The sequence below is a fragment of the Sceloporus undulatus genome, chromosome 2, assembly GCF_019175285.1.
Source record: "Sceloporus undulatus isolate JIND9_A2432 ecotype Alabama chromosome 2, SceUnd_v1.1, whole genome shotgun sequence".
NCBI classification, from domain to species: Eukaryota; Metazoa; Chordata; class Lepidosauria; order Squamata; family Phrynosomatidae; genus Sceloporus; species Sceloporus undulatus.
Window position 1 is genome coordinate 243,625,285 of NC_056523.1, and position 16,781 is coordinate 243,642,065.

Genomic DNA, 16,781 nt, shown 5'->3' on the forward strand with positions numbered 1-16,781 from the left:
AAAATTGATTAGTTCAAGTGGTTTTCTTGGAAGAAATATTGACCTGAAGCTAGCACTTTAGTTCTCTGTAGTTTGTATTATTAAAAAATAACACTGGAAATGTCTAATTAAGAAGTGACAGGACAACATGTCATAATATGAGAAAGATTACAAACCTCTTCATCATATTTTTGTAATTTTTTTCTTGTGAACAGGTTAGTGGTGAGGTAGGCTAGCTTTCTTTCTATATGTTAGAAACATAAACAGCAATTCCAAGAAAAGTGATATATAGTGTTGTTGTTGATGAAGAACTAAATACAGAACCACTCAGTTGTAACTGGAAGTACAGTGCACCTTTGTTATACGGTATTGTTTGGTTCCAAGATACCCCGTGGAGAACAAAATCCATGGATGCTCAAGTCCCATTAAATATAATGACAGAGCAAAATGGTGTCTCTTATAAAAAATGGAAAATCAAGGTTTGATATTTGAAATTTATACTTTTTTGGAACATTTTCAAACCGTGGATGCTTGAATCTGTGTATAAAAAATCTGTGTATAAGAAGGGCCAACTGTACTCCTGAAAATGTTTAGGGGTTATAGGATAGTGCCAAAGTGAATAATGTAATGTAATATTGTAGTTCAAAAGATCAGTGGTGTTTTACATAACATCTAGAAATAAGAGAATGAGTTTTCAAGATTTATATAACAAAATCTCCTGGTATGTACTTTTTTGTAATCTTTGCAAGGCACAAAAGGACAAGCAATTGCAATTTACAGGAGAAGGGAAGGTTTGATGGCATACAGACTGGGAGCTATTGTAATTCATACATGTACAATCTCACTGTTAATACATCACTAATCATTAAAAAAATGAGATCAGTGTAACTGAACTTGAGTGAAGATCATGTAGATCAGGGCTGGGGAGGGTATGGCATTCTCAAGATTGTTGGACTCCAACTCCCATACCCAACATAGCCAATAGTGAGGGATGATGGGTACATTAGTTTCAAATTATGATGACAACAAAAAGAACACTTATAATGTTAGTGTCCACACTGACAATAAGAAGGGCCAGTTCAGTTTTGCCTCCTTAGTGCAGGCTATGTGAAATTGACCAGGTATCATCACATTCAGTATATCTCCTATTCATAAATCCCCTGCGGGTAAATTGCCTGCAGGCAAAAATAATAAGTCATGCTTAGGACTTGTTTGATTTGCGCTGTGGTTGATTTTGTATAAGTTTTACTTTTTGGCTGTCTGTGGATATCGTAAACAGATCCTGGCAGCCAAGTTGACTCTTGGCTATCCTTGAATGTCAAATGGAATGAGAGAATCAGAGCTGTTTTTTAGAGCCTTTTTAGTTAGAAGACTTTTGCAGCTGGAAAGAAAAAGTTAAAATTATTTTTAAAAATAAATTTTGTGCCACATTTCCTTATACTGTAAAGAATACTATCTAAAACAGATATGAAATGCTGTTCATGTTTGAGTATTTTGGTTATGCTTTTTATGAGCACATTTGTTTTTTGTGCTGGGAAAGATGCATAGCAGACCAATGAAAGAACTCTGTGTCTAAAGTTGTGTAGGAATTTTTTTTTTTGGTAGGATCTGTTTGAATTAGTCCTCTGAAGCAATTACTGGCACTAGAGAATTTTGTACAGGAAACTAGCAACTGAGCCACTGACATGGGGAAAAAACACCATTTCACAAATGTTGATAGGTGTGATCCAGCCAAATAAATTCTAAAGTAAGATAGATACAGACGCAAAACAGCAAATATGTATCGAACACCTGTACTTTAAACAAAATGCAAGTCACTGACTACTAGTCATTGTACTCTCAATAAACTAAGGCCTCCAACTTCTATGTTTATAACTTTGTCATCTCTTGCCATTAGCAAAAGAAAAGGGTCATTACATAACTGAACCTTTCAATTTTTTTTTTAAGTTACAGTACAGTACTTGTTTTCCTAAGGAATTCTACCCTGTGTGCAGTCAGCACTGCTTTTTTGTTTTGTTTGCAGGAACATGATTCTTGTGTTCTCCTTAAGTACTAAAAGTTCTCAACAGGTTCCAGATTTGGGGACCAGAATATAAATCCTTTATACATATGTATATAGTTCCATCTTGAAATCAATTTCCTTAAATTTTCTAAAAATATTAATTATTTCCTACTTTTATCATTTAATAGCTTGAAGCTTTCCTCTAAATAGAACTTATTTTTCGTTGATAGTATATTTTGTTAAAGTAGTTGTATATGCAGAGGCCTAAACACCCTGAAGATGCCAGATCTTGTCTGATCTTGAAAGCTAAGCAAGGTCCGTTTTGGTTAGTCCTTGAGTAGGAGACCATTAAGGACTATCCAGTGGTATAGGCTATATTTCAGAGGAAAGAAATTGCCAATAACCTCTGAGTATTCCTTGGCTAAGAAAAGCCTATGAAATTCATAGGATTGCCATAAATTGACAGGTGACTTGAAGGCACATATACAGTTAACACAGTGTATGTGTCGGGGTAGGAGCTAATAATACTTTTGAGAACAAAAGATTTGTGTTGTAAAAAGCATCAGAGAACTAAAGTTTCATCAGAGAAAACGCACTTGTAAAAGCTTGTTGGAAATCTAGTAATATGCTCTGTGTGTGTGTGTGTGCCTTCAAATTGGCTGCTGATTTATGGTGTCCCCATAAATTTCATAGGGCTTTTTAAGGCAAAGAATACTCAAAGAGTTTTTCTCAGTTCTTTCTTCTGAAATATCACCTACAGCACCCAGCATTCATTGGTGGTCTCCTATCTAAGTACTAACCAGAGCTGAACCTGCTTAGCTTCCAAGATTGGACAGAATCTGGAGCTTTTAAGGTATTTAAGAACAACTAATATGCTGAGGATTTACATAACACATTAATAGTTTTCTAATCACACAGACTCTCTGTTTTGCTATGTAACTGATTGAAAAGAGAAGTCAGAGAAGTAACATTCAGATTTGTCTTCATCTCAGTGCTCTGTTTGCACTTTGATTCTTCATTACTGTAATAGTTGTTTTGTTTTAAATAAGTGGGTAGAAGAACATTGGCATAATCTGGCCCCATTTACAGTAGTTAAAAAAAATTGGGATGCTGGATATTTGATACCTGTGGCCATGGGAACACTTGTAAAGTGTTCACATCTTTAGCATCCTTCTTTATATTTGGCTATTTTCCATGTGCTATGTTTTTCAATGTACATTCACAGTACTACTATAAAATAGCAAGCAACAACGTTTATTGATTAGCCCGTGAGCCATCTGAAAATACAACAAAAAATGGTATAACCTCTGTACAAGCACTATATAAAAGGTTAAATAAAAAGGATATAAAAATGCAGAAGTAAAAAATATAAATACAATAGATAAATAAGTGTAGTGGAGATAAGTTTATACATCATATTTCTTCATCACCCCTACAATTTACTCCAATCAGCCCCACATATGAAGATCTCAGATGAATTGTTTTACTTAAATACTGAGCTGTCATGAGAGATATTTTTTATTCTTGACCACTCATAAAATATGTTGTTCTAATATGGGTATCCCAGTGCATTGTTCGCTTAATATAGGGTCCAAGATACAAATCTCTTGCCTGCTGATACAATTTGCATTTAATAGGATATGTGCTATATCTGAGGATATGCTCTCCACAAATACAGATTCACTCATTATAAGGGATGCCATTAAATCTCCCATATCTTACCATAGTGTCAAGCTGATCAAATCTAGCTCAAGTAAATGCTTCCCTAAAGTGTTTTGGCATTTGTATTCTTAAATAGCTAGTTACTCTCTGGTAACTAACATTGACGAGATGTGTGATCACCAGAGCTGAGCCAAGACATTTTACTGTCTAGTATGAAAGACAAGTGGCACTTCCATTGCTTTACCTACAGAAGCTGCCAAAATTAACAGTTGAATCTCACTTTGACCCCAGTGACAGACAGAACCTTCTGCCTCACCAGATTAGTTTGAGGGTGAACAGAAGGCTATCTAGACCACGTAGCTCTGTCCTCCAACAGAAGGTAATAGATAGGGGATTTTGCCTCTGCCTCCTCCTCTCCACTGAGTTGACTGGTACAGAAAACTATTAATTGTGGGCTTCTATTTGTGAGCTAGGAAAAGTGGGATCTCTTTCCCTGGAAGAATTTAATGTAACTTTATTAAAGAAAAATGTATTATCACAGTAGTGTGCCATTCCAAACTGTTCCTGTATTAGGGAGCCAAATAATCTGAGGATTATACAGTTCCTTCTTTTTCAAATGTCTTCCCTTGCAAAATATTAACAATTGCATGCTGTCTCTCATTTATCTATCTTTATTATTGTGCTGTTTTCCCCCCCTATGTGCTGTTCTTTATGCCTAAAAAACAATCCTTCATAGAGCAGTAAGAAGGGATGTGTTCCACTCCACCTTTTTGAGTACCAAGCTGAACAGGACAAAATTTTATGTCAGAAGGAAGTCCTGGAAATCCTAGAATCCTGATTATTATTGAAATAAGTGCCCAAAGTGAAGTATCAATGAAGGATATATCCTAGATCTATCACACTCACTTTTTTGAGTCTATCATTAGAAAAAACTGCAGAAACCTTCAGTGGCTACTGCAGATGTTCTTCAGGAAAATAGGAAATAGCATACTCCTGTATTGTGGGGGAAATGTGCCTGTTGTAGAAACCAGATAAGCTAGCTATCTATAGCACCTTGTTAGTAAGGGGAACCAGTAAATCCTGCATACACGAGAATATGAGGGGCCAACTGGACAGTCTCACTTCTTTACCTGAAGAAGAACATCTCCCCTTCTAGTCCTTTGTCTAGCTCTTCCATTTCAGAATTCATATGCAGGATTTTATTCTTTTTTTCTTGGAAATATCAAAGGTTTACTAGCTTATTATGTTCAGAGTAAGAATGATTTCAATATTTTGCCTTACCTTGAAGCCATAGGAGGCTGTACCTGTACTTGCTTTGACACCGTTATAAATTGTAACCATGTTAACATAGGTCCAAAACACATTGCAGAAACAATCCAGTTTGAGTTCACTTTAACTGCCCTGGCCCAATGCTAGAGAATTCTGGGGACTGTAGTTTTGTGAGAAGTTTAGCCTTCTCTATCAGAGAGCTCTGGTGCCACAATAAACTACAATTTCCAGGATTCCCTAGCACTGAGCCAGAGGTGTTAAAGCGGACTCAAACTGGATTATTTCTGCAGTGCATGTTGGATCATAGTCTCTGTGAATTTGTAAGAGAAAATAGTATTGTGGTAGACGTCTAAATTTTGTCTATTTGTGCATTACTTTTCAAACTCTGATGCATTCCTTTGGTGTGAGCTTCATAGTATAGTACAGATAGTACAAACAATTTGGAGCTCTAATTGATTCGTGTCCACCACACAGATTAAAAAATGATCAGCTGAACTGTGTCACATTAGTTGGGATACAAATCAGAGGAGTTTTCAGATACTGTGACAAAATTCTAGAAAGTGATGGTTAATTAATATTCAGGATTTTAGTTCTTGAGCAGCAGGTACAGAGTGAGCAAAGGACTATTTATCTTCATTAATGTCAGCTATGATTTCTTGTAATAATTATTCCTGCTTTATGATAACAAAAAGCAAGATGGCTTACTTTATTTTGTCTGATAAAAGGTAATCAGTGTCCAAGGTAATTTTCATTCATTGGTTGTGTGCAGTTTCTAAGTTGAATACCAGACTTAAATATACAAAAAATACCACCCACTAAAGAGGGCTGAAGCTACGTTATTTAAACAGTTGGAATTGCAAATGGGAGTATGTAATGGTATGCATTTGAATGATTCTCACCTAGATTTCTACAGGGTACAGCTATTTCAATCGCATCTCTTTATAGGTGAACTGGATGAGTAATTACAAAGATATTTCAGACACTATCTAGAAAAATGGCACATTTACAATTACATTTGCTGTTTCTCCCAAAAGTGCTTCTTGCTTTCAGCATAAAGCAGTCAAGTAGCTGTGGAAAAATTATAACCCACAATGAAATCTCACTGTGGATGCCAGCTGGAAGAAACCTAGCCAACTCTGTCTTTTATTCACTGATTCCGCTATTAATTATTCTTTTTTTCAAAAAGTACTTTTCAGGGGGTGAAAAAAGGCAACATATTGTATTTTGTTAATGTCAGACATGCAGCAGCATTGCTCACATAACTTGTCTCAATAATAATTGTGTAACTTTTTTTTTTTTGGCTTTCAAATTTATTAATTCGATCCTGTAAGGAGTGTTGCAACCAAGTAGTGCACATTTATGGTTACTGTGCTGTTATCTGAAGGCTGGTTTAAATGACCCTGAGGGGTAACAGCATCTACACAACTGGACACGTGTGCAAAGATTCATCACAGATTGAGGACTTGATTTACAGTACAAAGTAATGTGGGGGTGTGGTGTTAGTATTTCTATATACTGATGGTTGTTGATAATTGATCATTATAGAGATCAACTGAAACTGACCCCATGTAGCAGTTATTATATGTATACCCAAACTACACATTAGCAATAGATTTTATATTCAAACAATGAAAGTAGCTCTGTTAGATGTCATAAGTTGTTAAAGTTCTGCTTTTACTGAAATAACACAGCTTCCTTCTAGAATTAAAAGTATGGTTTATATTGTTTAAACAGTTTTAATCAGTAGGGTTATGATTCTTAGTTCTAGTTTTATCAATCTTATTATAGACTCTGCTTTATGATTTGCCCATACTGGCTTTGCCCATTAGCAGTAGTCCCTCCATGCAAATGAAAACCACCCAGGGTCAGGGGATTTCCCAGCAGACAATGGATCACTAATTAAATAGACACCCTGAGGCCTTGCAATTCAATAACAGAACAATATGCAGATTAACATGCAAGTTACTTGCCCTCAACCAACATTATATATACCCCACTCACTTCCATGCCAGCATACTCGGAAGATGCCTGCCACAGTTCCTGGAAAATGTCAGGAAAGAACTCTTCTAAAACACGGCCTCATAGCCCGAAAAACCCATTAAAAAACCTATAGTCCTTCCAGTGAGGCTATATCTTGTAAAAGTGATTAAATAAAGTCACTTTATAAACAAACAAACTAAGCATTCGTTTTTTCTAACCAAGCCCAAAGCTGGCCAGAACTGGCCAGTACTAGAACTGGCTAGCAATTTATCAGATATATCAATAAAAAAACTGGCATAAATAGAGGTGCTGTTTAATAAGACTTGTATTGATACTGATCTACACTAGAAATGCAGTGAAGTAGGAATTTCTTCTTGTTTAAATTGCTTTTGTTCCAATAAGCCAGAATAAAAAAATTGAAGAAGTGCAATTGTTACTATTAGTAAAAGTGGAAGAACTTTTAAAATGAGGGTTTTCACATACTATGTTAATTAGCATATGTTTTCTCTAAATTTCAGGTGGTATTTGTGAGCTGGTGCAGAAGCTTTTGGGATTGTGGGCTAGTGGCATTAGATGATGTATCTGTGACTTTAGGAAGCTGTCATGTTGCTGGTAAGATCAATTTGACTATGAAACCCATAGTATGTCTTTGCTACCACTCTTGAGGTGTACTCAGCCAATAAAAATACTGCTTTCTTGGTGAATGGAATCCCCTAATAAAATTCCATATTTATTTTCGAGTATTTTATAACATATTATAGTTACATTATCATTCTGCAGTTAACAGCTTGGCATCCTACACTGCTATAATGACAAATATAAGTCAAAATTATCATGCCTTTCTCCTGTCAGGTGCAATGTGTTGAAGAGGATTTGCACATTTGGTCCATCATAGGATATAGGTAGAGCCATGTGCATTGGTCCCAATCCAAGACCAGCATATACATGACTTCCACACAAAATGGGCTAATACAGACCACTCACTTATAATGTTGTGGAGAGCCTAAGGCATTGAAGCGAGGAAAATGGCTGGTTCCAATGATCCTGGTACTTAGTGCAGCCAAATTATGCATAATCAGTTGTCATGGTCTCCAGACATCTTCCTTCATCCATTGTCCTGAACTCTTCCAGGAAAGGCACACCTTACTTTGCAACTCAGGGAGAAGGATCAGTGCTGGCACTGAATAACAGATTCTCTTTCAGGCTGAATAAAACAATGCAACCTTACCTCAGTATCAGTATTGTTGGAACAGACACTTCTTTTTGATGCCTGAAGTCTTAAAGTAATTTTTAAAAAACCCTCCAGTTTACTCTGCTGTTTTGGGGAAGAACTGTTTTTTTAAAAAACGTGGTTGAGCCTTATGGTTTAATAGACCTGTATAAGATTGCACCATATGCCATCATTCCTATACCCACTTCTTGGGAATTAAATTTTAAAAATGAGGCAGCAAATTGGGGGTGGGTGGGCAGAGGCAACACATGTGAGGGCTGTGGTAACCATCCAAGTATGCACCCAGTCCAATGGGAGTGCAAGTGAGTAGTCAGAATGATGGAAAGCAGAGAAAGGCTACTTGAGTATGTGAATATACACATGTGGGACAGGAACAACTACACACACCCACATCTGCTGTGGTCCTTTGACTGGACATAAACCAATATAGGGAATGCATGCACACAGTAGAGCCTTGCACCAATGTGACTACATGATGAGGGTCCCATGTGTTACACGCAATACTGATGATATAATTTGGCCCACAACACTTAAATATAATCTCTGTCATACATAACATGTTTACCTTTATCAGACAGGGTCATACATACTTTAAATATTAACTGCAAATACCTGGTTGCAGATATATTGCCTGCTTTTCCTGGAGAATGTACTTTTGAACGGAATGAGTGTGGATTCATTCAGCAAAAAAGAAACCGAAGTGGGTGGCATAGAAGAAGAGGTCAAACTCCGACGTCTTACACTGGACCAAAAGGAGACCACACTACTGGGGTAGGTGAGTTACAGTTTATTTTATGAACTTCGGTTAGAGTCAATGCATTTCAGACCCATTTCTAGCCCTGTGTTAACACACAACATTTGCTGACCCTTGAGTTAAACTCTTTCTTCTGCCTGCTCTCACAGGTTAAACTTTGGATAAAAAGGATTTGCTTTTGTTCGAGCTCCCACCCCCAAACAGTTTTTGCTTTGGTCCTTTTTATGTGTGGTCTATGCAAGGGGAGGGCAGGTGGTAGGTTGATATTTTTGTTGTTTTTTCACTGGGACTGCACACATAAGCACCATCACATATTTGTTTCAGCCCAGGGATGGATTGGGGAGTCTTACCCAGCAAGGGCAAATGAGAAGCACATACAAAGGTGTTAATATAATCCGCCCTGCACACTCAGGTCCTGGGAGTAGGCTTGCCATATCCCGCCTGGGGGCGGGACTTTCCCGGTTTGGGGCGGGTCCACACGGTCCCGCCCCGGTTTGCCCCCGCCCCCGGGCAGGATATGGCAAGCTGAGGGAAGCTTTCCCTCGCCGCTTGGGCTCTGCTCCCCGCCGCAATTGCGGTGAGGCCTAGGGCCCAGGCGGCAAGGGAAAGCCTCCCGCAGAGCACTTGGGCTCCGCTCCCTGCTGCGATCGCAACGAGGCCCAGGGCCCAGGCGGCAAGGGAAAGCCTCCTGCAGAGCGCTTGGGCTCCGCTCCCCGCTGCGATCGCGGCCCAGGGCCCAGGCAGTGAGGGAAAGCCTCCCGCAGAGCGCTTGGGCTCCGCTCCCCGCCGCGATCACGGCGAGACCCTCAGCGAGGCTCCCATTCAAATGTAGGACACACACAAAAAGTGTCCTACATTTGAAAATTTTGTCCTACATTTTTCCCGGTTTGGAGGTATGGACGTATGGCAACCCTATCTGGGAGGAATCTATTGCAGCCTTTAAAAACCAGACTTACTCCTACCTCCCAGAGGGCCTTCTCTGCAAACTATGGAATGGCCTGCCGGACGAGATCTGTCAAATTGCCAGCTTAGACAGCTTTAAAAAAGCTGTCAAGACGGCTCTCTTCCAGCAGGCCTTTCCTGAATAAAAGTGCCCAGCCACAGAATGACTGCCCCCCACATCATGTATCAGCCCACCGCTCTGTCCTCGTTGTATTTTTTATTGTGTTTTTAATAGATATTTTAATTGTAACATGTTTAATCCTGTTTTAAGAGGGGGGAATTTGGGACATAATTTTGTAAATGTGGATTTTAATGTGTTGTGAGCCGCTTTGATTGTTTCGTCACAGAAAAGCGGGATACAAATAAAAATTATTTATTTATTTATTTATTTATTGGCTGCCAAGGCTGCAGCATTGTGTTTTAGTGGTGTTTTACCAGCGCTTATCCCACAGTAAGCACTGGTCTGAAAATCTTCTTCTAGTAATGGAGATGAGCACTGCCCCCTATGGGCAGACATGACTTGACAACCTTGCCAGTGGGGAAAACCTTTACCTTTACTACTGACAATACATTTTTGGTCTTTCTACATAAAGAAGCAGAAGAGGTGTTTCATGTCTTGCATATGATCTTTCTCTCACCATCCTACTACTTGTTACTTACAAAAAGAGGGAAGACTTTTAAAATGTTAGTGCTGGATTTACAGAGGAAAGCAGGATGATCAAATATATGCAAATGAAGTACATTTTCAAAACTGCCACTGGTTTCATAATTAATTCCAAGTATATGATGTAGGTTTTTGGGGAACATAATAATTTGGGTTGTTTTGATTGGCTGAGGCTGTGAACTTCTCTAATTTGACCAGAATGTGCAGGCAGAAGTGAATCATTCTTTATCTAGTCATACATTGCAATTAGTAGATTACAGGCTTTCCTCCTAGTCTGTATATTATAGGCACAGAGTGGAATCGAGTGACGCTATACCACTTACAGAGTGGAATGTGTTTCAGCCAGCGAGTGTGTGTTTGTATCTAGCAAAATCAAGGGAGAGGGATTTTTTTGGAGATTCTGCCTGCAATTCCCTTTCTCTGAGGTTTGAGGGACCTTCAAGACCAGTGTCATGGTTGTTGTTGATGGGGCTGTTGTTGAGTATCTTTCCAATTTACGGTGACCCTGTCATGGGGTCTTCTTGGCAGGTTTCTTCAGAGGGATTTTTCCACTGTCATACTCAGAGCCTGAGAGAGTGTGACTTGCCCAAGGAAACCACTGGATTTCCATGGCCGAGTGGGCCGAGTGGTGATTTGAGTCTCCAGAGTCATAGTCCAATGGTCAAACCACTACACCATGCTGGTTGGATGGGGGAATTTAAGTAAAAATGAAGGGGGATTCTTGTTCCTTTTCTTTTTTGTTAACAAAGGTGTCTGCAGGATCAGAAGATAAGATATTACTCAGCCACTTTGAATTTGCTCATTACAAATTCTTTCATTATTGTAAGTCTGTTTGGGATATAAATGCCATGGATAATTCTGTCACTACAACAATAATTGCTTCTACAGTAGGCTTTTTCTCTGGAATATCCATTCCTTTTTTGCCCTTTTTTAAAAAAAGAATTTAGAAAATGCTACTGGGCTTGATTTTTTTTCTGCCCCTGATTAAAATGCAGCTCCAGCATCAACCTGTCCAATGGGACAGTCAGTATGCTGTCAACATATTTTACCTTTAAACAGAAGCCTTCATTTACAGATTCAACCAATCTTATTTCTTCCCATGCATAGTTGTTAAGGGATTTAACAGTAAATTGCTCTATAATGTCATTTTCCATTTGGTAATATTTAAATCATTAGTTTCTTTGCTATTTTTCTTCTGTGGCCAAATTATTTTATTTTATTATTATTTTAAATAGGAAACCATTAATTAAGACACCACCTTGGATAGGATAAAAACTAACAAAGGGCCCCTCATCACTAAGACTCCAGCTGTGCTCACTAGGTTTCAATAGCTGACTCTACAAGGAGAGCTTTGTTGAATGGGACTCATTTGTGGGAAGGACCTTGGCAATTTATATGGGATCTGGGCACTGCTGCATAATATAGTGCTGCATGATATGTTGTGTGGAGCCACTGTTTTAATTCTTCTTCCAGCTAGCTGCAGAAAAAGAGTCTCTTGGTAGCTTTAAAGATTTATGGTTTGGAGGTAACCAGTACATGTTTACTGAACTATGACCATTATAATTCCTTAGGCAAGAGAACTTAGGTTACTGAGTATAAAAATGTTCTGAGTATAAAAATGTATTAAGATGAGTTATCTTATAATTTTCTTTTTTTAAAGGACATTATATGTACATAGAGGCATCTAATATGATCTATGGGCAAAAGGCACGGCTTATTTCGAGGCCACTACGACGGACCTTTGGCTATCAGTGTCTTATATTTTTTTATCACATGTATGGAGCTGGGACTGGGCTCTTAAATGTTTATGTGAAAAAGCACGGTGCTAAGGAAGAGACACTCATCTGGAGAAGGCGAGGTGAACAAAGCGTCACATGGTTAAGAGGTCTAATAGAATATACCTGTGATAAATCACACCAGGTAAACAAAATGTGTATCGAGTAATCCCTTCAGAGGGAATAACAATAGCAAGTACATATCTATACTGCTTATCGGTGAACTAAACACTCACTAAGCAGTTTACAATGTGTAAGCTAATTGCCCCCAACAAACTGGGTACTCATTTTAGCGACCTCGGAAGGATGCAAGATTGAGTGGACCTTGGAGTCCCTGGGATTGAACTCACAACCTTGTGGCTGCAGTGCAGGCATTTAACCTGTACAAATGGCTGCAGCACAGGTGTTTAACTATTACGCCGCCAGAGCACTCCCAAATAAAAACAATTTAACTTTTTCTAAGTTTGGATGTGTTTATATTTGATGCAGATTTGAACCAGAAAGTGAAGCGCGTTCTGTGCAAGGAAGGATTCTGGTAGAATCATGGGTTCTTAGTTTACTTATGTTTCACCCTATGATACATGATGACGAACAAGACTATTATTTGTTTTAAATGTAGTGACCAAGATGTGCTCTAATTGTTCTGCTTCATAAACATTGCTATATGCTTTTGCTCCACCGTCACTGGATTATTTTCTGACTGTGGATTGAAGTACCAGTAGCCTAAATGATTCTAAATTATAGTCCCAAATTCATTTGATTTGGGTCTCCAGTGTTAGTAGCATACTGAAAACAAAAAATTGTGTGAAATTTTGGAAATTTTCTAATTCCCTAAATCTGCAAAGAAATAGGTCCCAGACATGGGGGAGGGGGAGGAGAAATAATTTTGGGATCTCATTTTTCTCCCACATTGCTAATCTGAAACACAAGTGAATTGCATGAATGACCAAAGCCAGTAAGTGAGGGGCAGTGTCCGGAACATGCTGGTTCTAGAGACAAAGGAATAAGTCAATAAATCTGAGTCAGTCTCACATGTCAGAACAAAGATTATAAAAACAAGCCCTCTTCTAAACTTATAGATCAAAGGTACCACATACAAACCTAGGGTAAGTCAAACATGGTAACTGTAGATGTGGAAGAAATTGTTAAATAAACAACCTTCTGCCCGCTTCCTGGGGAGAAAGCCCAAAAGCCCAGTGGGTTAAATACAGCATTTCATGAATGGGCTTCCACTCACAAAACAGAACTTCCCTTTGGTCCAGAATGTTCCCCAACTTTGAACTTTCCAAACATACCAGGACACAGAAACAACTATATACTCATCCCTCTATATTTGTGGCTTTGTCTTTTGCGGATATTCACAGATTTTATTAATATGTTCTCTCTAGGAATATCTAGGTCCTCCAGCGTAACTCTGTGGTTAACTTTAACGAAAAGTTGCACTGAAGGACCTAGAGATTCCTAGAGAGAACACTCCACTAGGCATTTGTCGCTCCTCCAGCTTAATTCTTTGGTCAATGTCTGGCAGAGGTTGACCACAGAGTTGCACTGGAGAACCTAGAGAGATTCCTAGAGAGGTGTCCTCTCAAGTAAAAACATAGTGTTTTTGTTATTTGCGGTTTTTCCACATTCACAGGCGTCCTGTGCCCCTAACCCCAGCCAATGTGGAGGAACGAGTGTATTAGGATAGCCATGCAATCCTATGGCAATGTATTTTTAATATTCTGAATGTAATGGAGTATATTTTCTCACAAGGGGAAAGCATTCATGAAAACACTGCCCTGAATTCTAGTTCCTCAGCTAGATGGAAGGTTGATCTGGAGGGGCTGTCCCTCTCTCACCCTACCTCTCTAGTGTTCTGCATCTCCCAATGTTTATTTGGAGAGTTGGGTGACTTTTCTGAACTGGCAGGCTTTAGAGCTTAATGGGCAAGGAGGGAATTGCCCAATATGGGGCACAGGCACCGTTCACAGCTTTATCCGTGATGTCTTTGCCTAATTTGGGGCAGAGGACTCTAGCCCCATGTGACCTATCCCACACTGTTTAAGAGGGTTCTCTAACTCTCCAGAGATGGTGGCAGGGAACAGAGTTAGATAGGACTGGAGAATTCATTGCATGAGCTTTCTATCACTCCCATTATAGTTAGGTTCAAAATTGTTTGTTTTTTTTTAATTTTTATTAAGCACTTTAAAAACATAACAAAGCAAGCAAATACTGTCATTATAAAAATCTTTAAATTTATCATCTTAACATACACAATGACTTCCTAGGCAGGTTCAAAATTGTAATGACTAAGGAGAAACACCAGAGAATTTCCTCATGTTCTGTTTTGTAAAATAAGCAAAAGAAATATTGCCTTCAAAAACATTTAAATAATAGTATTTTTTTAAATATACAGATCATATTTGAAGCGGTTCGTGGATTATCAATAAAAGGTGACATTGCTATTGATGACATTTTGTTTCAAAGTGGACCTTGTAAAGGTAAATTTAACTTGCTTAAATGTTATTTACCTGATATTTAGTATGTGACTCACATTATTTATTATCAAATGTACTTGAAGCAAAGTGCAGCATTCAAGCCACATATCAATCATAAAAACATAAAACAAGGCAGCTGCTACAGGCAATTGTGTGTAGATTCTCTATAGATCTCTAAGCAGATGTTACTCCAATACTCTTGCCAATAATAAAATATTAATTTTCTTACCAAATGTTACCAGAAGCTTAAATTTTGCTAAGTCATTCTGAAAGAAAGAGATATGCTTATTAGGTTCCATTCCACACCAGATAGCTTAGCTTGAAATAAGGGATTGATTATATAAAATGTATACAGACTGATTAAATCTTTTCTCTTCCTTTCTCTAGAAATGGGAGAAACCACATTACAGTCTTCTGGATATTCTGCTGATTTTAATGAAATTGAATACTGAGCCTTAAGAGAAGCAGACGAAGCATCTTCTTGCTGATCTATAAGACAAACTGCACCACTCCATCCAGACTCTCACTTTTAAAAAAAAGTGTTAAATACTGGACACAAAGGCATGGGACGAAACCAGCAAAAACTCTGTCTTGGCCTTGCTAATAATGTTACTGACTCAGGGGTTCCCTCACTTTGTTTTTGTTGTATTTTGTCTTGCATGTGACATCAGTTATTCTAGAGAGTTTTTCAGCTGCACAGAGTGTGCACTAATGGACTTAGATGCTTTTTGATAAATATTTTTGGGCACATAAATACAGAAGGTGAAATGGACACAATCATTCATTGTGTTAACAAGATCTGCATTCAGTGAATGTCTTGTCTTGAGCAAATAAAGGATTTAGTTTAAGAATTTTGAAATAATGAAGGAAATATTGTTGAACACGTAATTTTCTGTAGGCTTATTAAAACTGTTTCGGCTGTTGTTTGTTCAAGAATGTCTTGGTTGTAATACATTAAGTGTCCTATAAACATGAGGGGTTTATTTTTCCATTTTGCTATTGCTTTTCAGCAGTTATGGTAATAAATTCATTTGTCAACCTTGCAGCTAATAAACGAACCTCTATAAGTGTTCTGTAAATGTGTATAATTATAATATAACAACACAGACCAGCATTCATTACAGCAAGCTCAGTTTGGAATGCATTTTTAATATTATATATATATGGGTTTGAGAAATGTGCACAGAATGGTTTTTTAGCAACAAATTTCGCATTCTGGCCAGACATCGATGCTACACACTTTATTACTGAATATTGTATAGATACCTGTGGATGTGCATTTTGTATAGTATGCGTGTGCATGTGCTTTTTTTTTTTACAATTGCAAATATCTAATAAAATGTAATTTTAAATAACTTCACTGGTTCCACTTAAAATGACCAAAAGTGATCATCAGTTTTGCTTAGTGTATGTTCTCCACATTGCAGGGCTAAGGAGTGCAAGGCCCCCATGAAAGTGGAAAAACCACAAATATTGGGGGTAGGGGGTAGGACGGAGAAGGATGAGTGCATACATGCTTTTCTCAGCTGCTCCTGTCCTAGGCTTTCCTACTCTCATACTGGGAGGGAGAAAGAGCCCAAGACAGGAGGAAGGGGAAGAAGAGGAGGGCACTAACTTACAGACAGGGACGTAGCCAGGATTTTAGGAAGGGGGGGTCCAGACTAAGGAGATTATCGCACTGCGTTCTGAGAACGTTCCGTATCATCACGTGATGAGAACGTTCCTGGAACGGATATTACCGCATTAGTAATCAAAACGTGATCAGAACGGCAGTTTACCGCACTGTGATTCCTTTTTCTTGAAACCGTTCTCAGAACGGTTTGCTGTATTACGTTTTGTGGGCTGTGTTCTGATGACGTCGCCACTCAGTGGTTGGACGGCTTGGGAGAGGCGCTGCTCCCAGGAAAGAGGGAAAAGGGAGGCTTGACTTACTGAAATCCCTCACCTCCCTTCCCCATAGGAATCAATCCAAAAACGGAGTTTAAAAAGAGCAGTGAGCCCTATGGGTCTTCCTCTGGGGAGGCAGAGGATGCTTGGCTATGG

General features: G+C 38.5%; 1 protein-coding gene across 2 annotated transcripts in view; it reads left to right on the forward strand.

The window, feature by feature from the left end:
- MAMDC2 (MAM domain containing 2) overlaps window positions 1-16,032 on the forward strand; it is a 75,078-nt gene extending 59,046 nt beyond the window's left edge. The window contains exons 10-14 of one of the 2 annotated variants that reach the window (XM_042451613.1): window positions 7,411-7,504; window positions 8,746-8,898; window positions 12,144-12,403; window positions 14,657-14,741; window positions 15,126-16,032. In XM_042451613.1, the coding sequence (XP_042307547.1) occupies window positions 7,411-7,504; window positions 8,746-8,898; window positions 12,144-12,403; window positions 14,657-14,741; window positions 15,126-15,190 (657 nt within the window). In that variant the 3' untranslated portion in view covers window positions 15,191-16,032. Of the gene's footprint in view, window positions 1-7,410; window positions 7,505-8,745; window positions 8,899-12,143; window positions 12,404-14,656; window positions 14,742-15,125 lie in introns of those variants that run through there. The other variant, XM_042451614.1, reaches the window with a different exon arrangement.
- Window positions 16,033-16,781: the final 749 nt, after the last annotated feature.